Source organism: Salvelinus sp. IW2-2015, linkage group LG33 (assembly GCF_002910315.2).
Source record: "Salvelinus sp. IW2-2015 linkage group LG33, ASM291031v2, whole genome shotgun sequence".
NCBI lineage: Eukaryota > Metazoa > Chordata > Actinopteri > Salmoniformes > Salmonidae > Salvelinus > Salvelinus sp. IW2-2015.
This window is the reverse complement of record NC_036872.1, coordinates 7,991,366-8,013,698: the sequence shown is the minus strand read 5'-3', so window position 1 is coordinate 8,013,698 and position 22,333 is coordinate 7,991,366. Positions and strand designations below refer to the sequence as shown.

Sequence of the window (22,333 nt, the reverse complement as noted above, 5' to 3'; positions counted from 1 at the left end):
CCCAAATAAATGCTTCACAGAGTTCAAGTAACAGACACATCTCAACGTCAACTGTTTAAAGGAGACTGCATGAATCAGGCCTTAATGCTCAAATTGCTGCATAGAAARCACTACTAAAGGACACCAATAAGAAGACGAGACTTACTTGGGCCAAGAAATACGAGCAATGGATATTAGACCAGTGGAAATCTGTCCTTTGGTCTGATGAGTCCAAATTTGAGAATTTTGTTTTTCGAACCGTAGTGTCTTTGTGAGATGCAGAGTAGGTGAACGGAGGATCTCCGCATGTGTGGTTTCCACTGTGAAGCATGGAGGAGGAGGTGTGATGGTGTGGGGATGCTTTGCTGGTGACACTGTCAGTGATTTATTTAGAATTCAAGGCACACTTAACCAGCATGACTACCACAGCACGTGCCAAATTCTGTATACCAGGTGTAGACCTTACTGTGAAATGCATACTTACAAGGCCCTACCCAACAATGCAGTTCAAAAAATAGAGTTAAGAAAATATATACAAAATAAACTAAAGTAAAATATGTAGTAAAAAGTAACACAATAAAATTACATAACAATAACGAGGCTATATACAGGTGGTACCGGTACCGAGCCGATGTGCTGGGGTACAGGTTAGTCGAGGTCATTTGTACATCTAGGTATGGGGCAAAGTGCCTATTCTTAGATAATAAACAGCGAGGAGCAGCAGTGTAAAAACAAAATGGTCAATGTAAATAGTCAGAATGTTGACCAGTTTAAAGGTCTTGCTCACATCGGCTACAGGGTATGCATGCAATGTCAGGCATCTACTGGCACCCTGAAGATACACTGGTCACTAGTGAGGGGGGGAAATTAATACAGTTACATATCAGGATATGTCACACCCTGACCTCAGAGATCCTTGTTATTCTCTATGTTTGGTTAGGTCAGGGTGTGATTTGGGTGGGCATTCTATGTTCTCTATTTCTTTGTATTTTGCCGAGTGTGGTTCCCAATCAGAGGCAGCTGTCTTTCATTGTCTCTGATTGGGGATCATACTTAGGCAGCCCTTTTTCCCTCCTTCAGTGTGGGATCTTGTCTTTGTTTGAGTGCATGTAGTTTGCACGACGAAGCTTTTCGTTCGTTGTATTGTTTATTTGTTTTTTCTTGGTGGAACATTTAAATAAAAGAATGTACGCCACCACGCTGCACCTTGGTCTCCTTCCGACGACAAACGTTACAGGATATACTTTTTGACAATATATCGAAATGTATCGTCTTGACAATTTCACAATATTATTTTTGCACTAATTGGCTATACCTGCACCAAAATAACCAGTATTTTTTCTTCAAAGCTTGGAAAAATGGAGCCAATTTGTTTTCAGTACTTTTATTTCCATGACTGATCAAAACTCGTTTTCTCATGGCTCTCTGTTGTCCCTCTGCAACAGACATATGGTGAGCAATATGTTTGGAACATCGAAATGAAATCACAGTATCGAATCGCAGTACATGTAGAATCGTGAAAATCGTAATGTCATGTCTGCTCCCGCTCTTCCCCCCTGGCGCTTGAGGGCGCCAGCCTGCCCTGCATCACGCATTCCTGCCATGTATTATGCACACCTGCCTTCCCTCGTCACGCGCATCAGCGATATTGGACTCACCTGGACTCACTCATCACCTGTTTATTACTGTTTATTACCTCCCCTATATTTGTCAGCTCCCCTGCTCTGTTCCCTGCTGCTGCATTAATAGTTTTTTTTCTGTGTTACTCGCTTGTTGATGCTGTTCCTGTCTCGTTCCATGTCAGTTATTTATTAAATGTTTGACTCCTCGTACCTGCTTCGTCTCTCCAGCGTCATCCCATGTGACACGTAATACATATCGTAACGGCACCTGAGGTCCCTGGCAAAGTATTCATAGCCCTTGACTTATTCCACATTTTGTTGTGTTACAGCCTAAATTAAATTCATTTACATAAGTATTCACACCCTTGATTCAGTACTTTGTAGAAGCATCTTTGGTAAGTCCCTAAGAGCTTTCCACATCTGGATTGTACAACATCTGCCCATTATTCTTAAACAAATTCTTCATGCTCTGTCAAATTGGTTGTTCATCATTGCAATACAACCATTTTCAGGTCCTGCCATAGATTTTCAAGATTCCAGCATACCCATAACATGATGCAGCCACCACTATGCTTGAAAATATGGAGAGTGGTAGTCCTTAATGTATTATATTGGATTTGCCCCAAACATAACACTTTGTATTCAGGACGAAAAGTTAATTGCTTTGCCACATTTTTTGCAGTATGCAGGATGCATGTTTAGGAATATTTGTATTCCGTACAGGCTTCCCTCTTTTCACTCTGTCAATTAGGTTGGTCTTGTGGAGTAACTACAATGTTGGTCCATCCTCAGTTTTCTATCACAGCCATTCAACTCTAACTGTTTTAAAGTTACAGTGCCTTGCAAAAGTATTCACCCCCTTGGCGTTTTTCCCKAAAAAATTCATTACAACCTGTAATTTAAATGGATTTTTATTTGGATTTCATGTAATGGACATACACAAAATAGTCCAAATTGGTGAAGTGAAATAAAAAAAAATACTTGTTTCAAAGAATTCAAAAAACTTCAAAACAGAAAAGTGGTGTGTGCATATGTATTCACCCCCTTTGCTATGAAGCCCCTAAATAAAATCCGGTGCAACCAATTACCTTCAGAAGTCACATAATTTGTTAAATAAAGTCCACCTGTGTGCAATCTAAGTYTCACATCATCTGTCACATGATCTCAGTATATATACACCTGTTCTGAAAGGCCCCAGAGTCTGCAACACCACTAAGTAAGGGGCACCATGAAGACCAAGGAGCTCTCCAAACAGGTCAGGGACAAAGTTGTGGAGAAGTACAGATAAGGGTTGGTTTCTAAAACAATATCATAAACTTTGAACATCCCACGGAGCACCATTAAATCCATTAATAAAAAATGGAAAGAATATGGCACCACAACAAACCTGCCAAGAGAGGGCCGCCCACCAAAACTCACGGACCAGGCAAGGAGTGCATTAATCAGAGAGGCAACAAAGAGACCAAAGATAACCCTGAAGGAGCTGCAAAGCTCCACAGCGGAGATTGGAGTATCTGTCCATAGGACCACTTTAAGCCGTACACTCCACAGAGCTGGGCTTTACAGAAGAGTGTCCAGAAAAAAGCCATTGCTTAAAGAATAAAATAAGCAAACACGTTTGGTGTTCACCAAAAGGCATGTGGGAGACTCCCCAAACATATGGAAGAAGGTACTCTGGTCAGATGAGACAAAAATTTAGTTTTTTGGCCATCAAGGAAAACGCTATGTCTGGCGCAAACCCAACACCTCTGATCACCCCAAGAACACCATCCCCACAGTGAAGCATGGTGGTGGCAGGTTCATGCTGCGGGGATGTTTTTCATTGGCAGGGACTGGGAAACTGGTCAGAATTGAAGGAATGATGGATGGCGCTAAATACAGGGACATTCTTGAGGGAAACCTGTTTCAGTCTTCAGAGATTTGAGACTGGGATGGAGGTTCACCTTCCAGCGGGACAATGACCCTAAGCATACTGCTAAAGCAACACTCGAGTGGTTTAAGGGGCAACATTTAAATGTCTTGGAATGGCCTAGTCAAAGCCCAGACCTCAATCCAATTGAGAATCTGTGGTATGACTTAAAGATTGCTGTACACCAGCGGAACRCATCCAACTTGAAGGAGCTGGAGTAGTTTTGCCTTGAAGAATGGGCAAAAATCCCAGTAGCTAGATGTGCGAAGCTTATAGAGACATACCCCAAGAGACTTGCAGCTGTAATTGCTGCAAAAGGTGGCTCTACAAAATATTGACTTTGCGGGGGTGAATAGTTATACACGCTCAAGTGTTCTGTTTTTTTGGTCTTATTTCTTGTTTGTTTCACAATAAATCATATTTTGCATCTTCAAAGTGGTAGGCATGTTGTTTAAATCAAATGATCAAAAAAATCTATTTTAATTCCAGGTTGTAAGGCAACAAAATAGGAAAAATGCCAAGGGGGTGAATACTTTGGCAAGCCACATGGTGAAATCCCTGAGTGGTTTCCTTCCTTCCCGGCAACTGAGTTAGGAAGGACCCCTGTATCTTTGCAGTGACTGTGCAAGCGGCACCATGAATACTGGGTGTATTAATACACCCAGTCAAATTGTAAATAATAACCTCAACATGCTCAGTCTTTTAGTTTTTTTGAGCCATCTACCAATAGGTGCCCTTCTTTGGGAGGGATTGAAAAAGCCTCACGATCTTTGTGGTTGAGTCTGTGTTTGAAATTCACTGCTCGACTGAGTGGACCTTACAGCTAATATATGTGTGGGGTACAGAGATGAGGTAGTCATTAAGAAATCATGTTAAACACTATTATTGCACACAGAGTGAGTCCATGCAACTTATTATGTGACTTGTTAAGCACATTTTTACTCTTGAACTTATTTAGACTTTCCATAACCAAGGGGTTGAGTACTTATTGACTCAAGACATTTCAGCTTTTCATTAAAAAATKAATAAAAAMAATAATAAAAAAACATAATTCCACTTTGACATTAGAGGGTATTTTGTGTAGGCCAGTGAAGAAAAAAACGAATCCAATTTAAATTCTGTCTGTAACACGACAAATGTGGACTAAGTCAAGGGGTGTGAGTACTTTCTGAAGGCACTGCATTATGGTGTATCAGATGAAGCAGTTCTTCATTCTTGAAAGGGTGATGTTAGAAAATGCATGCGATCTTGGATCATTTTTTGAGATACTGAAACCTATAAAATAGTAATTAGAATATCTATTAAATTTATGGCTTTCACCAAATTCTAGCTGTATGTTAAATGTGTAATGTTCCATGAGGACTTGGTCTGTAGTGACATTGTACAAACCTACTATATTTGCTGGCAGTGGAGTAGAGGAACTGGGATGGGCTTTAAAGAACAGAGAGAGAAAGCACAGAAAAGTTGGTCAGTTGGTCTCTCTTTCTTTCTCTGTCTCTGTCAGTCTCTCTCTCTCTCTCTCTCTCCTTCTGTCTTGTCTGTCTGTCTCCCCCCTCTCTCTTACTCTCTCTCTCTCTCTCTCTTTGGAAACACAGGGCCACACTACGTGTAAACAGTCTCTTATATAAGCGTCTCTATGGGGTCATGAATAGAGGTCTGTGTGCCAAGTTCTGCCAATACGTTGCTGTTTGTGTTTTTGTGTTTCTCTGTTTTGTTGCTTGGTGCTGTTAGTTGTGCGTCAGTATTTTAAAGCATAGTATTGTTGGAATAACAGAGTAAGTTCACTTCGAGGTTTCCTGTAGGTTGTCGCGAGAGTAGGCCACTAGCTCACAGAGACTCCTTCTGCCTTAGTGTATTACTTCATATACATACTAGCTTGTTACAGAGTAATGACGTACGTTATTACACCAATAGTTATTCTGATCACTTCGTAATGTAGCACGGTGTAATGTAACATGCAGTATTTAATCAACTGATTGGAGAGCAGCTCTTCTTACCACAGTAGTAGCCATCTGACTCCGTGCTGAACGGCAGAGCTGACCTGTGTCACAGGCAGGAAGTAAACACACACACTAGAAGATGTTAGAGTGGACCAGACCTCTGGAGAGGCAGGAAGAGGAAGGGGAGGGAGAGCTGCTAGCTGTTCTGACCGCCCTGGAATGTGATTGGAAAGGCCATCAGAATGTCATGCTTCGTACTGTTCTAGTCAGACAAACACACTAAGTCACACATTTACACGGTTCCCCATTTAGAACTCAAGTGACATCCGTTAATATTGTCATAAATACTGAAACGTTTGTTTTGTACCAAACATGCCCGGGGTTTTTATGTGACCTGCATTTGACCTTAGATGGGCATCTATTACCTTTTTATTTCGGCGTGACTGGAAGAGGGAACGGGGATGTCATGTTTTCTGTGAAACATTGATGATGGTGTCCTCTCTGAGCATCCATTCTATCACCCATCTCTGAGAAGACACGGACCAACATGGACCATTCTAACACCGTCTCCCTTCCCCAGAGTTCCCACCTGGCTCTGATAGACACTCTGATGATGGCGTACACGGTGGAGATGGTGAGTGTGGAGCGGGTGATGGCCTGCGTCCACCGCTACTCCTCCCCTCCCAATGACCTCTCCTCCCACCCCGACGGATACATCAGGGACCTGCCCTACGACACAGAGGACGCAGTCACCACCTGGATCAACAAGGTAGGGTACACACACACGCACGCACGCACGCACGCACACACCACACACACACAACACACACACACACACACACACACACACACACACACACACACACACACACACACCACACACACACACACACACACACCCACACACACACACACACACACACACACACACACACACACACACACACACACACACACACACACACACACACACACACCACGCACCATTGGTATTGATGCTAATGTTGATAGCGTTCCACTCATTGGCATCCCAGTAATGTCCCAGCATCAGTAACATCCTAAAGAGTACACACTCTGGCTCCGTGTTGTCGGCTACCATGCTGACAACATTCCTCCCTGCTGCGAGCCCAAGGCCAGACGGATACACACATGCAGACACGCATGTACACACACGCATGCTTCACACACAGATTCACATGCTTACAAATATAGTCATGGAAAAATGCACACTCATGCAGACATAGGCGAAAGCCCCACAAACGATTTGTTAAAACCGCAAAATCACAGAAAAACACAGCTATATTTTCCAGCCAAAGACAAGAGTCACAAAAAGCAGAAATAGAGATAAAATGAATCACTAACCTTTGATGATCTTCATCAGATGACACTCATAGGACTTCATGTTACACAATGCATATATGTTTTGTTCGATTAAGTTCATATTTATATCAAAAACCTCAGTTTACATTGGCGCCATGTTCAGAAATGCCTCCAAAATATCCGGAGAATTTGCAGAGAGCCACGTCAAATAACATAAATACTCATCATAAACTTTGATGAACGATACATGTTTTACATTTAATTAAAGATACACTTGTTCTTAATGCAACCGCTGTGTCAGATTTCAAAAATCTTTACGGCAAAAGCACAATATTCAATAATCTGAGAACAGCGTTCAGCCACAAAAGGAAGCCATACAATTACCCACCAAATTGTGCAGTCAACAAAACTCATAAAAAGCATTATAAATCTTCACTTACCTTTGCTGATCTTCGTCGGAATGCACTCCCAGGACTCCCACTTCCACAAGAAATGTTAGTTTTGTTCGGTAATATCCATAATTTATGTCCAAGTAGCTACTTTTGTTAGTACACAAATCCAAACGCTCGTGCAGGTCCAGCCGAACGTCGGACGAAAACCTCAAAAAGTTATATTACAGGTTGAAGAAACTTGTCAAACTAAGTATAGAATCAATCTTTAGGATGTTGTTATCATAAATATTCAATAACGTTCCAACCGGAGAATTCCTTTGTGTCTATAGAAGTAATGGAACGCAAGTCGATATCGTGTGGAATGCGCGTGACCAGGACCTGGCTCTCTGCCAGACCACTGACTCATTCCCCTCTCATTCAGCCCCACATCACAGTAGAAGCTTCATTCAAGGTTCTACAGACTGTTGACGTCTAGTGGAAGCCGTAGGAAGTGCAAACAGATCCATATCCTACTATGTTTTCATTAGGCGATGAGTTGAAAATCGACCAATCTCAGATTTCTCACTTCCTGGTTGGATTTCTTCTCAGGTTTTTGCCTGCCATATGAGTTCTGTTATACTCACAGACATAATTCAAACAGTTTTAGAAACTCCAGAGTGTTTTCTATCCAATACTAATAATAATATGCATATATTAGCAACTATGACTGAGGAGCAGGCCGTTTACTCTGGGCACTTCTGTGCACCTTTGATCCAAGCTACTCAATACTGCCCCTGCAGCCATAAGAAGTTAAGTTTTGTTTATGTTTGTTGTACACGTACAACTTCACAACAAGGCTTAGTGTCACGCCCTGGCCATAGAGAGGTTTTTATTCTCTATTTTGGTTAGGCCAGGGTGTGACTAGGGTGGGCATTCTAGTTTCTTTATTTCTATGTTTTCTATTTCTTTGTGTTTGGCCGGGTGTGGTTCTCAATCAGAGGCAGCTGTCTATCGTTGTCTCTGATTGAGAACCATACTTAGGTAGCCCTTTTCTCGACCTGTTTTTGTGGGAAGTTGACTTTTGTTTAGGGCACTTAGCCTTGAGCTTCACGGTTTGTTTTTGTAGTGTTTGTTGTTTTGTTCGGCGTCATCTTTTATTCAATAAAAGAAAATGTACGCTCACCACGCTGCACCTTGGTCCTCTCCTGTTAACGGCCGTGACACTTAGAGCCAGAGCGCATCATTTATGAGGTTATGAGAGGTTGCAATGTTTTTCATGGGCTGAATGATGGAAGTCATAGGACTGTATTTTTAAACGACATTATGGTAAATTTAATCTTGCCACCAAGAATGTTTAGTCTGTCACGAGAGACTGTAGTCGGTCTCTTTCTTTCTCACTTGCACACACAAAAACAAAACCTCTCCATTCATTCCCCCTTATTCCTTATTGGTAATGTGACCTTCAATAATATCCATTCTTTTTCTCCAATCTCTCTATCTGTCTCTCTATCTGTCTCTCTATCTGTCTCTCTCTCTCTCTAACTCTCACTCTCACTCTCACTCTCACTCACTCACTCACTCACTCACTCACTCACTCACTCACTCACTCACTCACTCACTCACTCACTCACTCACTCACTCACTCACTCACTCACTCACTCACTCACTCACTCACTCACTAGGTGAATGAGCACCTCAGGGAGATTCTGGTGGAGGAGCAGAGGTTGAGAGAGAGCTCCTGCCCTGAGAGCACAGCTACTGCATCACAGAGGGTGAGTACTGACAAGCACACACACACACTGACACACACGCTCTGACTTCTCTCCCTCATTGCCCTCTGTTGACATGGTCTGATATAACAGTCTAGACAGGGTCTCCCAGGCCCAACAGCAAGGGTCCCTCGCCAACCTCTCCAACTCCACTAGTACGAACTGACCATACAGATGCAGACAATTGTTTTCTTTCCGTCTCTCTTGCTCTCTCTCGCTCTTGCCACTTTCACTCCTCTCGCTCTCGTTTTCTCTTTGACACAAACAAACACACACACACACACATTTCCCAAGCTAACAGAAGAACAGATGAGCTCAGTGTCATGTCAGCTGTATAGAGATATTGGCAAGAGGCTCTGCTGCACTACTGTTAGAGAGAGAGAGCAGCAGAGACCCACACAACACAGAGCAAGCGAGAGAGAGAAAGGGGAGAGAGAGAGAGCAAAATAGAGGGCAACAAATAGTGAGATAGGGGGAAAAAAGTGGAACAGAGCAAGACTGGGGGCAAGACAGAGAGAGCATCAGACAGACAGACAGACAGAGAGAGAGAGGGCAACAGAGATCGAGTGGGACAGACTGCACTGAAGGGACAGTAGTTATGTAAGGCCTATGTGACACTCTGAGTCATCCCTCTGGTCTACTGCTGACAGTACAAAGAGACACGAGAGTCCTCATCTCACCCACAGTGACCTGTGTCAAGTCACGACCCTGTCTGAGAGGTCAAAGATCAAACCTAAAATGTTCTTTAGTGGCCAGATCAAATCGCCTCATTGAAAAACAGTCAACTCACTGTGATAACAAAGAATATAATCACAAAAAAGGTGGTAACCCAGCTAGCACGTTTCCTGACTAGTAAAACTATTTAAAAAATATTTAAACATCTGACAACAGAAGTGAACATGTTCTGGGAAGGTTTATTTTTAGTTTGCAGGGAGGTTCTGAGAACATTTTACTCTTGTTCCTTGAAAGTTTTCCCGCAAGGTTTTACTAACGCTCTGTGAACGTTAATAACACTTTAGGTTATTTGGAGGTTTTTGAATAATGTCCTTAAAAAACTTTCACTGAAAGTTCCGATAACACTGTTAATAACACTGCAAGCTTATGTTGGGTTCACTTTGTTGAACTCCAAGCACAGATAGGAAACATGCAAACATTTTTAACCTATTTCTGCTCTCTATCCATAGAATTAGTCCATGCCATGTTTTTTTTTTACGCATACATAGCTGTTTTAGTCTATTCAAACAGACCTCATTTCAAAGAAAACACGCATTCATTAACATCAGGTAGGGACAATTAGTGGGCGCAGCCAACACACCTGAACACACTTAACAAGAGTGTATATGTAATGTATACGGAATGTATATGTTTTTCTTAGAGCATTCTCCGAATGTTACTCAAGTTTTGTGGTGGTTTTTGTGGAACGTTTTCTTCATGTTCTGAGAACAAAATGTTTCAAATGTTTTAAATAACATTTCTTAAAACGTTCTCTGAACTTAAAAATGTTCTCGTGGTTTTTATGGAAAATGTTCTTAATATTCTCGGAACAATTTGAGAACATGGCATGAAATAAAACCATGAGGAAACCTGTACGAAATGTTATGGCGAAGTACTGAAATTCCCGCACAAGAAAGTTGTTTCTTAACGTTCTCGGGACAATTTAAGAACGTGACTTTAAAAAGCACCACGAGGAAACGTTACAGTATGCGAAGGACTGAAATTCCCACCGAATAACTTTGTTTCTTAATGTTCTTTGAGCTATTTGAGAACATTCCTTATGTCAAACCAGTTGGAGAACATTAACAAGATGTAAATTAAATGTAACTATGATTTAACTTCTAGTAAACATTATTTTAAAGGAATTAAATACCAAAAAAAAAATGTTTTTTTGTCAAGTTCCTTAAATGTGTTCCAAATGTTCCAAAGCCAAGTCACTATAAGTTAATTAGAGTTGCCTCTTTGTTAATTCTCCTGCCCCGCAAAAAACGTAATGTGAAAAAGTAGATTTTCAGTCCGGGCCTGATATTCTAAGAGTTGATTTGGGTTGGGTCGGCCCGGGCTTATGGTTTGAGCAACATTGCAACCTATGTTTGAGATCAATGCCTGGCCGTGGCTGTGTGAGAAGCGAGCCTGTATCTCTGAATGAGAAGTAGATTCACTTTAAATGATCTCTCTCCTTTTCTCTGCTCTGATAGACCTGAGTCTGCAACTCTCATCTCTTCAGCGTTGGTCATTTTATTTCCTTATAGAATCATAGCTTCAGCACCCCATATAAATTGAAATGAATTTGCTAGAGTTATAGAATAACTACTGTCTGTTCAGAGAGAAATTAAGTCATTCAGAATAGCCTACTACACCATGAGAAGGCCTGTAATTTAGCCACAGAGGATCAATAACTTTTTTTTTTTTAAATAACTTTTTTTTAAAGCCTAGCTGTGGATTGTGTGCAGCCCAATAACAAGGCATAGCCTACAGTTGGGAACGCACTGCAAATCTGTCAGTGAACAGCACGCAGACAAAACAGGCCTTTCCCAATATTTCAAATACAATTTCGGGAAAACACAGGCTGGAAAGCAAATGGCTCCTGCTGAAAAGAGAAGACTAATCTGTCTGCTGTAGGCTACCAAAATATTTTAATCAACTTCCAAATATTGTTTTACAATGTAAAACCAGAGAAAGATAGGCTTTTGGCACGAACGCATCGGCCGTCACCGGCGAGTGAGCCGCGCATCATTGGGTGAGTCAGTGACACTGTAAAGCGTTTGTAGGACTATAATTTCCTCCTCATATTGCAGCCTACATTACGTGTCTCCACAAGACACGGTTGTGTTGTTGAGCTCAGATGTTCGGTTTGTCGGTGTCAAAGTAGCCTGTAATTTCATCATTTGGGCAGTATGAAAGATTCTGCCAAAGTCTCCAGTCACGTAAAATGACGCTGAATTGCGTGAAATGCGTTTATAAAAAGGACACGTTTTCCCCTGACCCTAGGCTATTAAAAATGGTCCCCATGTGTGTAAGTTCTGGAAGCACCTCTTACTGCTCTGTGCAAATGCAATGATATGCATGCAGTGCTTTATTATAAAGGGGATTTTTCTTTTATGCGTTCCGGTCCGTCAGAGCTTCCCAGGTCGCCCCCTCTGGCGTTCACTTTTTGTTCTGGCACCTCTCGGATTTACAAATGAACCACGGCTCGCACCAAGCTCAAAGAAACATATGGTTCTCAGAACTTTGTGTTACCTGGGAACTTCCCTGTCAAAAAAATCATTTGACTTACCTGGCTAAATAAAGGGGAAACAAACAATACATTTCCTTTGACTGTTTCCTTTGGCAAATGTTGTGAGCATCTTGTGATCGGAGCTTAACTCCGTTAAGCTGGGGAACTTATTGAGAAGCCGCACGATTACATCAGGAGCCAAATCACATCAGACGACCTTTTATCAAAAAGTTACTACTCTGCCTATGATATGATAAGAGAGAGATCTTATCACACACACACACACCGATACCTTCCTTCCCACACATACCACCCTTTTCAAAGTAAAAAATGAAGGGAGGCCTTGACGTGCTTGTTAGCCTCAGCCAGAGAAGAACTGTACGCTCCTAATAAACTGCTAGGGCACATGCTCTGTCAGAACCAACTCTCTATCACTGCCTTTATCAGGGTCAACACTGGACAGGGCTGTCTGTTCACTGGACAGGCCACACTGTAAAGAGGGTCTTACGTCCCAAATGACACCCTTTTACCTACATAGAGCACTACTTTTGACCTGAGCCTTTATGAGCCCTGGTCAAAAGTAGTGCAATAGATAGGGAATAGGGTGCCATTTGGGAAGGGGACGAGGGCGTCGATTTAGTGTCATAGCTTGAATACAGACAACAATCCCTTTCTCAGACGAAAGCCTCAGACCGTCTCGGTTTAAGGGCCACGTGTGTGACTGTGAAGAGTCTTTGAACTTGATCTGATGACAGAGCGTGTGTTGTGAAGCGATCGGAGGGGGGTACTCTTTCAGTTGTGACAAAGGAGACACTCACAGTAGCTGCTGGGTAATTTGATATTGAGTAGGATGCATAGGCAGTCTATCAGCTGCAGCTCCATACCTCCCGTTGGTCTGGATGGAGAAGAGTCACTGTGTGAAATTAATTGACACATGAACCAATGATTTTTTTAAAGTCAAAAATACAGAAAACATGTCCCACAGGATGATGTGTGTGGATACAGTAGACCTGAGCCTTCCTAGGCCTAATGACTCTCCCCTCTCTTCCTCTTGTTGGCATCGTGTCCATTGTTATCTGAAGGCTCCAGACAAATGGTATTGGAGACTGGTACCTGTAAGTCCATCTATCAGCCTTTCCCTCTCCCCCAGACCTCCCCTTCCCGCAAACTCCCCAATCCCTTTCCCCTGGCCCCTTACCCCTACCCTATCCCACGTGCAGCCCTGTCTATCACCCCTACCCTCCACTGATGTTCCGCCCTGTTCCTTCCCTCTTACCTCCCATGTTGTTTGTTAGAACGACCGTATAACATCTGTATAGAGATGCTCATACTGCACCACAACGCCAGGACGGCGCAACCATACGCAAACAGCCCGCTATATCACACAAAATGCTAAATCACACAGCGGACGAAACGCAACTCGACACCCAAAGCTCTCCTCTCTCTGCTTGAAAAATGGTGACCACTCTTTCCCCGGGTAAAGTAATGGATGCCCGGCCAGTTCCTTTTATTAAAGGGCAGACTGGGAGCGGAGATAGGGAATAGATAGGGAATAGGGTGCCATTTGGGAAGGGGACGAGTCGTTGTACTGGTGCGGTGTTTTATAGGCTCTGAGAGAGACACATCTACAACTATAACGTATTCCCTCTTGTCAGAACAGCTTATTAAACTGTAAATCATCACCCTGCCCTTATCCTCACCCGAATCATTAAGGGGGAACGCACAAAGTGACCCTGGATCAGATCGGCGAACCTGATCTCACCTCCATCCAGTCAACACTGCAGGACACCATAGTACAGGAGATTTTATATTGGTTGGATACTGTGGCACAGTAGATTTATCTGGTCGTAACAGTTCATGTAGGAACATGAGACGAGTGTAAATCGCTAGATGATATAGGGACATTCAGACTCAGTCACACCTAAGTGTAATTACAGTACACGAACTCCAAACCCAGTGGAAGTGTAGCCTTGGTGCCTGACTGTTTTTCGCATTCGACAACGATACAGGATCTTTGCCGTAGAGGACAATGTCAATGTAGCCTGTAAAGATGGCATTGGTCGATCCGTCAAAGTCTCCACAGTCTGTTTTCTTTGCATGCAGCGACACCCTACTACCTGTTTAGTTGAGTCTGAACCCTCCAATGCTTGAATAAACCCCAGACTAAACTAACTGTGTGTGTGTGTGGTGTGTGTGTGTGGTGTGTGTGTGTGTGTGGTGTGTGTGTGTGTGTGTGTGTGTGTGTGTGTGTGTTGTGTGTGTGTGTGTGTGTGTGGTGTGTGTGTGTGTGTGTGTGTGTGTGTGTGTGTGTGTGTGTGTGTGTGTGTGTGTGTGTGTGTGTGTGTGTGTGTGTGTGTGTGCGCGCGTGACCCGTAATCTCTCTCTGTTGTTGCCATGGCTGCAGGCTCGCTATAGGAGGGAGCATGCTAAGCAGAGGACAGCTCCCTCCCTCCCCCTGGTGGACAATCTGCTAAAGGACAACACAGACGGCTGTGCCCTGGCCGCACTCGTCCACTTCTACTGCCCAACGTCTGTCAGACTGGAAGGTACAAGAGGGTTATCATACCACGTCATACCTGTAGCCTCCTCTGGTCGGCCTACTTTATACTAATAGTTTACAGTAACAGCATCTGTTATAGCTCACACTCACTCAGAATGGTAAGTACATTAGTCTGCCGTGAGACAAGTGATTGACCAGAATCTGATGAGCATAGGGGCATTCATTCACAGCAAACTATATCTTTTCTAGAAACATGATAGCTACAAGGTTACATTATGCATACAACAACTGTCGTATCAACAGCTATATTGTTTTAACCATTACACATACAGTACCAGTCCAAAGTTTGGACACACCGACTTATTGCAGGGTTTTTCTTTATTTTTAAAAATGTTCTACATTGTAGAATAATAGTGAAGACATCAAAACGCTGAAATTATACATATGGAATCATGTAGTAACCAAAAAAGTGTTGATGACAGATTTGCACACACTTGGCATTCTCTCAACCAGCTTTGTGAGGTAGTCACCGGTAATGCATTTCAATTAACAGGTGTCCCTTGTTAAAAGTTAATTTGTGGAATTTCTTTCCTTCTTAACGCGTTTGAGCCAATCAGTTGTGTTGTGACAAGGTAGGGGTGGTATACAGAAGATAGCCCTATTTGGTAAAAAACCAAGTCCATATTATGGCAAGAACACCTCAAATAAGCAAAGAGAAACAATAGTCTATCATTACTTTAAGACATGAAGGTCAGTCAATGCGGAAAATTTCAAGAACTTTGAATGTTTCTTCAAGTGCAGTCGCAAAAACCATCAAGCGCTATGATGAAACTGGCTCTCATGAGGACTGCCACAGGAAAGGAAGACACAGAGGATAAGTTTATTAGAGTTAACTGCACCTCAGATTGCAGCCCAAATAAATGCTTCACAGAGTTCAAGTAACAGGCTGTATCACATCCGGCCGTGATTGGGAATCCCATAGGGCGGCGCACAATTGGCCCAGCATCGTCCGGGTTTGGCCGGGGTAGGCCGTCATTGTAAATAAGAATTTGTTCTTAACTGACTTGCCTAGTTAAATAAAGGTTAAAAAAAACAAAAGAAACAGACATCTCAACATCAACTGTTCAGAGGAGACTGAATCAGGCCTTACACCAGGAACGCACAATCCCTCCATCAGTGCTCAGACTGTCCGCAATAGGCTGAGAGAGGCTGGACTGAGGGCTTGTAGGCCTGTTGTAAGGCAGGTCCTCACCAGACGTCAATGGCAACAATGTCGCCTATGGGCACAAACCCACCGTCGCTGGACCAGACAGGACTGGCAAAAAGTGTTCTTCACTGACGAGTCGCGGTTTTGTCTCACCAGCGGTGATGGTCGGATTCGCGTTTATCGTCGAAGGATTGAGCGTTACACCGAAGCCTGTACTCTGGAGCGGGATCGATTTGGAGGTGGAGGGTCCGTCATGGTCTGGGGTGTTGTGTCACAGCATCATCGGACTGAGCTTGTTGTCATTTCAGGCAATCTCAACGCTGTGCGTTACAGGGAAGACCTCCTCCCTCATGTGGTACCCTTCCTGCAGGCTCATCCTGACATGACCCTCCAGCATGACAATGCCACCAGCCGTACTGCTCGTTTTGTGCGTGATTTCCTGCAAGACAGAAATGTCAGTGTTCTGCCATGGCCAGCGAAGAGCCCGGATCTCAATCCCATTGAGCACGTCTGGAACCTGTTGGATCGGAGGGTGAGGGCTAGGGCCATTCCCCCCAGAAATGTCTGGGAACTTGCAGGTGCCTTGGTGGAAGAGCGGGGTAACATCTCACAGCAAGAACGGGCAAATCTGGTGCAGTCCATGAGGAGAAGATGCACTGCAGTACTTAATGCAGCTGGTGGCCACACCAGATACTGACTGTTACTTTTGATTTTGACCCCCACTTTGTTCAGGGACACATTGTTCCATTTCTGTCAGTCGCATGTCTGTGGAACTTGTTCAGTTTATGTCTCAGTTGTTGAATCTTGTTATGTTCATACAAATATTTACACGTTAAGTTTGCTTAAAATAAACGCAGTTGATAGTGAGAGGACGTTTATTTTTTTGCTGAGTTTATAAATATATGGACGAGCAATGTCAGTGGCATAGACTAAGATACAGTAGAATAGTATAGAATACAGTATATACATATGAGATGAGTAATGCAAGATATGTAAACATTATTAAAGTGACTAGTGTTCCATTTATTAAAGTGGAGAATGATTTCAAGTCTGTGTGTTGGCAACAGCCTCTCTGTGCTAGTGATGGCTATTTAACAGTCTGATGGCCTTGAGATAGAAGCTGTTGTTCAGTCTCTCGGTCCCAGCTTTAATGCACCTGTACTGACCTCGCCTTCTGGATTGTGGCGGGGTGAACAGGCAGTGGCTCGGGTGGTTGTTGTCCTTGATGATCTATTTGGCCTTCCTGTGACATCGGGTGCTGTAGGTGTCCAGGAGAGAAGATAGTTTGCGTTTTGCAGACTGCACCACCCTCTGGTGAGCCCTGCGGTTGTGGGCGGTGCAGTTGCCGTACCAGGCTGTGATACAGCCTGACAGTATGCTCTCAATTGTACATTTGTAAAAGTTTGTGTGGGTTTTAGGTGACAAGCCAAATTTCTTCGGCCTCCATTTCAGTTTGTCAGTGATGTGTACGCCTAGGAACTTAAAACTTTCCACCTTCTCCACCGCTGTCCCGTCGATGTGGATAGGGGGGTGTTCCCTCTGCTGTTTCCTGAAGTCCACAATCATCTCCTTTGTTTAGTTGACATTGAGTGAGAGGTTATTTTCCTGGGACCACACTCCCAGAGCCCTCACCTCCTCCCTGTAGGCTGTCTCATCGTTGTTGGTAATCAAGCCTACTACTGTGTCGTCTGCAAAGGGTGGCTACTTTGAAGAATCTAAATCTAAATGAATCTAAATGTGTTCATTTGTTTAACACTTTTTGGGTTACTACATTCAATATGTGTTATTTCATAGTTTTGATGTCTTCACTGTTCAAACCTTTGACTGGTACTGTACATACAACTGAACAGTGATTTTTCCGACAGTTTGACCTCCCGATCCGTTCTGAGACAATGACCCCTGACCCTGATATGACTCCAACTGACAGGAATACCCCTTATCACCATGACTGCAGTCTAACAGACTAGCTTAGACTAGCTACAACACAGAATAGTTAACACACACACACACATACAGAGAGAGAATAGCTTATCCACTATCCTGCCCAGTAGATATGATATGAAAAAATGCTGTTGGAAGGAAGGTTAGCCCCCCAGTGATGAAGTCAATGTTTACAATTTCATCAATACTTTCAAAAGGGTCCATAAGGTTCAGGTTTATTCAATGACACATGTTATTCAGTGGTAATGGTGTCAATAGAAGACGCCACGGGTTGTGGGTTTTGAATCCTGCTGGGGCTACCCATACGTCAAAAAATATATGCACACATGACTGTAAGTCTCTTTGGATAAAAGTGTCTGCTAAACGGCATATATTATTATTAAAGTATTAAACCTGAGGGGTTTACATGACATGAGAGAGAGAAGGAGTCTGTTGAGACAGTACCCAGTGATCCAGCCTCCACCCACTGTTCTAAAAATGCCGCAGGGCCAGGCTAAGATGTGATTGGTCAGTAATGTGACAGCAGCACAGTCCTTCAGACAGAGGACAACCGTTGACTGTTATTTTTTTAAAGATAAACATTGCCACTCCCCTTCTGTGAGTGCCCAGTCATATATAGATGTCTCTGTGTGCTAGAATGAGATACTGTAAAGAAGGATTGGATAGTAAGGGAATATTCTAGAACACGGCAATTTTTAACAGTACATGTGACCCAGCTGTGACAATCGTTTCATTCAGTTCCATTTCAATGAAAGCTCCATTTGGCTCCCATTGTGGAAATGCTGTACTTCCTGCAGAATCTGGTAGACTGATGACATCACTGTCCAATCCTTCTTCAGCTCGTTCTAGTCTGCGTGGGCTCTCCCCATCATGACATCACCATCTCTGTTCCTCTGTGTACTCTCCCCTGCCTTCAAACCTTGCCTCCTCTGACCATTATTCTGGCCAAACACTACAAATAATACGAAGTATTTTATAAAAGGAACATTTATAATAAATAATAATCATACAAATAAATTAAAAAATCGGACCAGTGCACTTCTCAATTGCATTAAAAAAACAGAAAAGCCATTGATGCACAGCTGAAGCTTTTCAAATCCATGCGAATCCAACCCCTGAAGATAGAAACACTAACCCCGCCCCTACGCTCTCTCCTCTCCCCGCCCCTCCAGATATCTGTCTGAAGGAGACRATGTCGCTGGCTGACAGTCTGTACAACCTGCAGCTGGTGCAGGAGTTCTGCAGGGACAACCTCAACCACTGCTGCCACTTCTCCCTGGAGGACATGCTCTATGCCCACTCTTCCATCAAGGTAGGACCATGGGGAACAGAAGGGGGGCTGGGGGGGACAAGGGGGGGGATAATGGGGGGACAGGGTGGGGGGATGGGGGAATAGGGAGGGAGCGAGGCTGTGGGCGACAGGGGAAGAGGTCTGGGAGGACAGGGATGGAGGCTGTGGGGGACAGGGGAATGGGTCTGGGGGGGACATGGCGGCTGTGTGGGACAGGGGTCTGGGGGACAGGACAGAGGGTTGGGGAGGACCCAGACTTGGTTAGTTGGAAAGGGAGGGAAATGGGGTGTTGACATTGGAGGTAGAGTATACAGTATATATACACTGAGTGTACAAAACATGAAGAACACCTTCCTAATATTGAGTTACACCCCCTATCATTTTGCCCTCAGAACAGCCTCAATTCGTCGGGGCATAGACTCTACAAGATGTTGAAAGCGTTCCACAGGGATGTTGGCCCATGTTGACTCCAATGCTTCTCACAGTTGTATCAAGTTGACTAGCTGTCCTTTGGGTGGTGGACCATCTTGATACACACAGGAAGCTGTTGAGCGTGAAAAACCCAGCAGCGTTAAAGCTCTTGACACAAACCGGTGCGCCTGGCACCTACTACCATACCCCGTTCAAAGGCATTTAAATATTTTGTCTTGCCCATTCATGGCACACATACACAATCCATGTCTCAATTGTCTCAAGGCTTAAAAATCCTTCTTTAACCTGTCTCCTCCCCTTCATCTACACTGACTGAAGTGGATTTAACAAGTGACATCAATAAGGGATCATAGCTAATTTTCAAATGGGGTAATGATGCATAGGGGGGCATAAGAGGACAGGGAGGGTAGATGTTTTAAAATTACTTTTTGGCAAGAATGACTCACGAAGAGTATATTAGTCATTGGTGTTCAACCGGTGTGCCTTGAGGAACTCTCAGGTGTGTGAAAATCATTAGCAAAGGAAAGTCTGATTAGGATTATATCTAAATATATGGTTCTGGTCTTAGCTATACCACAGACTCTGGTACTATATGGCTCTGGGCTTAGCTATACCACAGCCTCTGGTACTGTATGGGTCTGGTCTTAGCTATACCACAGACTCTGGTACTGTATGGCTCTGGTACTGTATGCGCTCTGGTCTTAGAAGCATACCACAGCCTCTGGTACTGTATGGCTCTGGTACTGTATAGCTCTCTGGTCTTAGCTATACCACAGCTCTGTACTGTATGGCACTGTCTGAGGCTATACCACAGACTCTGGTACTGTATGCTCTGGGCTTAGACTATACCACAGACCTCTGGTACTGTATGGCTCTGGGCTTAGCTATACCACAGCCTCTGGTACTGTATGGTCTGGTCTTAGCTTATACCACAGACTCTGGTACTGTAGGACTCTGGCTTAGCTATACCACAGCCTCTTGTACTGATGCTCTGACTGTATGCTCTGGTCTTAGCTATACCACAGCCTCTGGTACTGTATGGCTCTGGTACTGTATGCTCTGGTCTTAGCTATACCACAGCCTCTGGTACGTATGGCACTGGTCTTAGCTATACCACAGACTCTGGTACTGTATGGCTCTGGGCTTAGATATACCACAGACTCTGGTACTGTATGGCTCTGGGCTTAGCTATACCACAGCCTCTGGTACTGTATGGCTCTGGTCTTAGCTATACACACAGACCTCTGGTACTGTAGGACTCTGAGCAGCTATACCACAGCCTCTGGTACTGTATGCTCTGTACTGTATGGCTCTGGTCTTACTATACCACAACTCTGGTACAGTATGCTCTGGTCTTAGCTATACCACAGCCTCTGGTACAGTAGTCTCGGTCTTAGCTATACACAGACTCTGGTACAGTATGGCTCTGGCTTAGCTATACACAGACTCTGGTACTATATGGCTCTGGGCTTAGCTATACCACAGCCTCTGGTACGTATGGCTCTGGCTTAGCTATACCACAACTCTGGTACAGTATATCTCTGGGTTAGCTATACCACAGACTCTGTACAGTATGCTCTGGTCTTAGCTATACCACAACTCTGGTCTTGTATGGCTCTGGCTTAGCTATACCACAGCCTTGGTACGTATGGCTCTGGTCTTAGCTATACCACAGCCTCTTGGTACTTGTATGGCTCTGGTCCTTAGCTATACCACAGCCTCTGGTACTGTATGGCTCTGGTCTTAGCTATACCACAGCCTCTGCCATAGAAACAAATGGAGCATGGCTTTGTGTCCGTGGTTGCACCTTTACATGGCAGAAAACCTTGTCTGTAGCCCAAAGCGTTCAAAACTAAAGACCAATTTTACAGGAGCTACATTTTCTTCTTTCTGGTGCAGATTTGCGGGACGCTTTTAAAGGGGTACACACAAATTAGTAAAACTGAAAATATTTCAAATAAACCCTATTTAATCTAATAGAAAATAGATGGTTTTCAGTATGGATCAGATGAGATGGCGGCCATTGCCACTAAATAAATGAATAGGGAAATTGTCGGTGTGCTTCGTTTTATATCCCATCAAGGTGTGCCACGGTTCAAAAAAGGTTGTGAACCACTGTATCAGTGTACTGTACTCTATGTGGGTAGAGGAGATTTGGGTGTGCGTGTTTGTGTAGGAGAGGTCCATTCTGCCACACTGACTGTTCTGCCAAGTCAAATGAGAGTATGAGTCACTGTGTGTGAGTGTGTGCGTGCGTGCGTGCGTGTGTATGGGGTTATTCCAGAACAGAAGGGTCAAAGTGGGCCAAAGTCTCCCCCTCAGACAAACAGAGGCTGCTTAGAGAGAAGTGTCATGCTACTTTCTCTGTGCCTGCCTCTCCCTGCCTCTCTTGTTCTGTTGTTGTGCCATTTTCTATCAAAGGAAGACAGAACTGTCAGTAAAAAACTGTTGGTTATTTATGTGCTACATAGAATACTGAATGGCTCTGATGTACTAATCACACATACAGAATTGATCACTTAACTGAGATGTTTTCAATGTGAGGCAGGACAAAACCGATAGAAAACCATGTCATCTGGCTATAGACCCCCAGAATGCATAGCATGTAGTATAGGACAGTGGGGGGCTGCTGAGGGGAGGACGGCTCATAATAATGGCTGGAATGGAGTCAATGGAATGGTATCAAACGCGTGGTTTCCATGGGGTTGATAACATTCCACTGACTCCATTCCAGCCATGATTATGAGCTGTCCTCCCCTCAGCAGCCCCCACTGGTATAGGAACATTAGTCAGAACCAATTAGGATTCTGGTCCTCCCCCTGACCGTTGGCACACTGTGTC

General features: G+C 43.7%; 1 protein-coding gene across 1 annotated transcript in view; it reads left to right on the top strand.

Moving 5' to 3' along the window:
- Window positions 1-22,333, top strand: part of LOC111958126 (calmodulin-regulated spectrin-associated protein 2-like) — a 72,592-nt gene that overhangs the window by 29,395 nt on the left and 20,864 nt on the right. Inside the window, 4 exon segments of the mRNA XM_070437022.1 lie at window positions 6,031-6,219; window positions 8,824-8,913; window positions 14,526-14,667; window positions 18,942-19,081. Of these exon segments, the coding sequence (XP_070293123.1) occupies window positions 6,031-6,219; window positions 8,824-8,913; window positions 14,526-14,667; window positions 18,942-19,081 (561 nt within the window).